This window comes from Triticum aestivum, chromosome 2B (assembly GCF_018294505.1).
Source record: "Triticum aestivum cultivar Chinese Spring chromosome 2B, IWGSC CS RefSeq v2.1, whole genome shotgun sequence".
Classification (NCBI taxonomy): domain Eukaryota; kingdom Viridiplantae; phylum Streptophyta; class Magnoliopsida; order Poales; family Poaceae; genus Triticum; species Triticum aestivum.
This window is the reverse complement of record NC_057798.1, coordinates 758,253,296-758,258,528: the sequence shown is the minus strand read 5'-3', so window position 1 is coordinate 758,258,528 and position 5,233 is coordinate 758,253,296. Positions and strand designations below refer to the sequence as shown.

The window sequence follows — 5,233 nt, the reverse complement described above, 5'->3', positions numbered from 1 at the left end:
GCCGCCAAGGACGTGCGCAAACCTCTTCACCACGCAAAGTTAGTTAGTTTCTACGCATCGCGAGCAAATTGCACACTTCATCCCTGTACTCGTTGGCTTGTAACAAAACCATCCTGGTACTCGTGAAGTGCTTCTGTACGGTCCTCAGACTTGCAATTGTGTAACAGAGACGCTCCTGTGTACGCAGCGGCATACGTCTCGCCCTTTTCCCCTGCCACGTCAGCGCCTAGAGCTGGTCCAGCCGAACCGACTGGCTCGAGCCGGACTTAGACGACGAGACGACCCCCTGTGTAATCGAGGTTTTCAGTTGCCGCCTCTGTTCGTGTGTGTTCTCTTCCCCGAGCACGACGCAACCAACAGCGGAGGAGGGTTTGATCAAGGGCAGAGATCACAGCCGTGGGGAGCACCCAGAGTGGGAAGGCCTCAGAGGGAGGCGGCGACACAGTTGTCTTCCGCTGTGAGTGCCGCTGATGGCGCCCATACAACGCTAGGATGAGGGGCCCGTCCCGACGTACATTATGTTGATCGCCGGAATAATCCAAGTCGATTGTTGTTTCATATGCTCAATTTCCACCATTTGCATACCTATTCCCCATTCCACCGTGAAATTTATAATTTTTATGCACTAATTTCGTTAGGGTCAAGACTTGTACCTGTTGCTCGTAGGAGATAGATTTCTTTTTCTGTTTGAACTCAGCTGATCCTTTTGAATTGATCACCCCCTATTTATCAGTTTCATTTTTGAATAAAATTGAGGTTTGTCGCTCATTAAGTCAACGACATAATTTGGTTAGGATTTAGACACAGTTGTTTCATCTTTCCATCTGAAACTTTTTTGTGTAATTATAACAGAGGAAGGCGGTGATCTATTTACTGTGGAGTTCATATTTGGAGGATTTTTCCTTGGCGGTGGAAGCAGCAGGGCATATCTGAATGGCCGCAAGGTGTGCTATGATTTTTGTGATGCTACTCAAGCTTCTATGCCGATGTTTTATGAATTAGTAGAGCACTTGGGGTATGAGACGGCTAGAAGAATTACTATTTACTTGTTGCAGCCAGGTATGCAATTGAATGAAGGTGGGCTGAAGTTGTTGTCGAGGAACAATGACACAAACATTATTAGGGAAGTGGTCAGAGAGGGGTACAAATATCTCATGTTTTACCTGGATCATGAGGACAACTATGGTGGAGGAGGATGGGATGATGCGGTTTCAAACCCTTTTACTCGTCAGAGAGAGGAAAATATCGTTGAGCCTAGCTTTGTTGTCCCAGAGGAGAATAGAAGTGAGGTAATGTATACAGGTGATAGCACTTGTGAAGGAACAAGTAGTGGCAGTAGAAGAAGCAGAAGAGCAGTCGTAGAGGAGGAAGATGACGAAGGCTCTTGGTCAGATAGTGATGACTCTGATTATAATCCGGAAGAGCTTGTGGACAGTGACTATGACCTGCAGGATGGGGATGAGGATTTGGTGATGGATGAGTCACATGTTGCTGATGATGAGAAGAAGGGTAAAAGGAAAGGGAAGCAGGTAGCTGAAGATGACAATTCTGAAGATGAAAAGCTTGAAATGCCAGAGTCAGATGACGAGGAAATGAAGTTTAAGTTCAATCATTTCACAGAAGAAGATTTGCATGAGCCGAAGTTTCATGTTGGGCAGGTATTCTCGTCAATAGAATTGATTAGGGCGGCAATTAGGGAGTACAGTTGCAAGGAGAGACTTGGCATAACATTTGGAAAGAGGAAAGAGGAAGCGGTGGCAAAAAAGCTGGAGAAAGAGGAGAAACGGAAAGCTTTGTTGCAACAAAAACAATTGGATGCTGAAGAAAAAAGAAAAGCAGCCGAGGAAAGAAAGCAAAAGGCACAACAGGAAAAAGAAGCAAAAAAAAGCCCTGGCAGATGCCAAAAGCAAGCTATACAAGCTAAAAAGAAACAGGCCGAGGAAGAAAAAAATAAGAGAGTTGCAGAGCGAAAAAGAATTGCAGAGCAGAAGAGAAAACATGTTGAAGATGCGCATAGATATGAAGAAGCGCAATTTCTGTTAATGCAAGAAGAGGAGCATGAAAGGATACAACGTATGAGAGAATATCATCGGCGAGAGGAGGAAGCAAGGCAGCAAGCCTGGGAGGGGCAGGTTGCGTCGCAGAGGTCTTCAGAGATGCAAGGTTGGGAAGAGAAAAATAAAGAAGCAGAAGAAATGAGGATGAGAAATGAGAAGGAAAGGCAAGGAAATGAGAGCATTACGGGCCAGCAAAATAATGCCAAAAGAGGAAATTCAAGTCAGCCCGTGGGTGGTTTTAACATGCCAAGAAGGACAAGCATGTTCGATATATTTAGGGGCTGAGAGATCATTGCATATGAACTACTGGGAGATGTTCTTCGCGAACCTGCTGGACTATGCTATGTAGGTTTTATTTTAGTTCATGCACATGTTAATTACATGGTATGTTCATGAATAGTGAATTTGTTTATCTGCTTTATAAACTCCCTTTGAACTGCTCTATGTTGTCATATATGAGCTTATTTCTTTGCCCCTGTAATGTTCTTTGTTGTTTCCTATCGTGTTGTGTTCATGTATGGGTTTTCTTATTTCCAGTCAGTTTCCTGTATATATATTACTGGATCTGTTCATCCCATTTAACAATTTTTTTGCTGGAGTTGTTCTGAAATTGGCATGGTGTTTATTGTTCCTCTTTATTTTGCAGAAGTCGTTCATATGCACAGATCAGTTCAAATGATAGCAAAAAGCACAGCTCAATTCATTCCTGTGACGCTCGGATAGTTACGCTACAGTAATCCTTCGCTAATGATGCCACGTCACCTTGATTACTGTGGCTAATCTCGCATTAGTTCGAAAACGATTCGAATTCAAACTTGAATTTTTGGCAAACAAACAAAGTTTTCAAACTTTAAAACAAAAATGTTCGGACCGTGTCAAATATTGCATAGATAATTATGGTGAAGTAAACACATTTTTAGAAAATGTCTAAATAATTTAAACTAATTTAAAACAGAAAACAATTAAATAAAAAGTAAAAACAAAACAAAAGAAAGGAAACCCCCGCGGCTCCCCATGGGCCTTGGCCCATCCCACCCATCCGGCCGACCCTACCGAAACGGCCCACCCGACCCTCCTGCTTAGCCCCCTCCCCCAACCCGAACCCTAGCACCACTCCCATTCCCCCCCCCCCGCCGCCCCCACGATCTGGATCGGGCTCGATCCCGATCCCGTCGTCCCCATCCCACGACCCCCACTCCCTTCCCCACGGTCCACTCCTCCCTCTCCCCCCCGATCTGGATCGGGGGTAACCGACCCAACGCCGACGCCCGTCTCTCCCTTCGATCCAGAGGGCGTCGCCATCGTCGTTACCTTGTCCACGGTCGCCGCGTGGCCATCGTCCTTCCCGCGCCCAGAGAGTCTGACCGGGAGGAGCGCCATCGTCTTCTCCTTCGTCTATGCCATTGGATCGGAGCTGGGAGGCCGCCCTCACATCACCCGCTGCTTCTTCCCCGACGCTGGCCGCCGCACGCCATCGCCGGATCCGCTGCGGATGCTGCACCATCACCCTCACCGAGCCCCTCCTCGAGCATCGCTGTGAGCTCACGGTCCTCCTCACCCTCTTCTCACTCCTCCCCGTGCCCCGTTGGCTCACCTCCGACGAGGGCAAGTCGTCACCACTGTCGGACGTCGTCGTCGTGGTCACTTTCACCCGCCCCTACACGAACCGCTTACACCACTGCACGCGCCTCGTCGTGCTGGTTCTCCAAGTGTTCGCAGATGAACATTTTGTCGCCGGGGTCGCATTCCGGCATGACGTCGCCGTCCCGCTGCACCCGCCGCGCCTCACCCGTCCGCCGCGCTCGCCCTTCTGCCTGCTGCTACCGGATACCACGTCGCACCTCGCGTGCCTCTGGTCGCTGCGTTCGGCTGACGGCCGCGCGCCCCGCCGGAGCTCGCCGTGGCTCCTAGATGAGGCCGCCGGAGTCCTCTGTCTCCCTTTTCCCCCGCGTACACACAGCCACTGCAGGGGCACATTGTGCCCCTGACAGGTGGGCCGTCCCTTAAAAAAAAGAGAAGAGAATTTAAAGTAAATAAACAAATTATCAGTTAATTAATTAGCAAATTAATTAAGTTAATAATCCTGTTTAACTAAACTAATCCTGATTAGATTAACCTAATTACTAATTAAACTAATTAATCTGTTTTAGTTAATCTCAGTCAATGACAAGCGGGACCCACTGATCAGGTTGACCAGTCAACCCCTGTTGACTGCTGACATCAGCATGACATCATGCCGATGTCATAAATCCAATTTCGAATTTAATTAAATAATTAATTAAATTCAAGAAATTAATAATATCTTTTAAAAATTAATATAAAATAAACCGTAGCTCAGATGAAAATACCTTCTACATGAAAGTTGTTCAGAACGAAGAGACGAATCCGAATACGCAGCCCGTTCGTCCGCCACACATCCCTAGCATAGCAAACACGCAACTTTCCCCCTCCGGTTCATCTGTCCGAAAACGCGAAACTCCGGGAATACTTTCCCGGATGTTTCCCCCCTTCGTCGGTATCACTTACTACCGCGTTAGGGCACACCAAACCCCGCGTATTGTCTTGTTACGCTTTGTGATGCTTTGATTGTTCTGTTATTTATTGTGTTCCCTCTCCGTTACTTCTTTCCGATAGACCCCGAGACTGCCGGCTACCCCCAGTTCGACTACGGAGTTGACGACCCCTCCTTCTTGCCAGAGCAACCAGGCAAGCCCCCCCCTTGATCACCAGATATCGCCTACTCTATTCTATACTGCTTGCATTAGAGTAGTGTAGCATGTTACTGCTTTCAGTTAATCCTATACTGCTGCATAGCCTGTCCTTGCTACTACTGTTGTTACCTTTACCTGCTATCCTACTGCTTAGTATAGGATGCTAGTGTTCCATCAGTGGCCCTACACTCTTGTCCGTCTGCCATGCTATACTACTGGGCTGTGATCACTTCGGGAGGTGATCACGGGCATATACTATATACTTTACACTGTTACATTACCTGTGATACTGTTCGGAGTTGGGGGCTGAAAGGGACAGGTGGCTCCATCCCGGTAGAGGTGGGCCTGGGTTCCCGACGGTCCCCCGACTGTTACTTTGTGGCGGAGCGACAGGGCAGGTTGAGACCACCTAGGAGACAGGTGGGCCTGGCCCTGTTCGGTGTTCGCGGATACTTAACACGCTTA

General features: G+C 47.8%; 1 protein-coding gene across 1 annotated transcript; it reads left to right on the top strand.

Annotated features, from left to right (window-relative positions):
• Nucleotides 1-876: 876 nt before the first annotated feature.
• On the top strand, nt 877-2,342 carry LOC123039563 (caldesmon-like). Its single transcript, XM_044462675.1, has 2 exons — nt 877-944; nt 1,060-2,342. The coding sequence occupies exon 2, from the start codon at nt 1,062-1,064 to the stop codon at nt 2,340-2,342; it is 1,281 nt and encodes a 426-aa protein (XP_044318610.1). The 5' UTR covers nt 877-944; nt 1,060-1,061.
• Nucleotides 2,343-5,233: the final 2,891 nt, after the last annotated feature.

Excerpts from the sequence above, each read along its gene's own strand:
- LOC123039563 (XM_044462675.1), top strand. The coding sequence starts at position 1,062 with ATGCAATTGAATGAAGGTGGGCTGAAGTTGTTGTCGAGGAACAATGAC.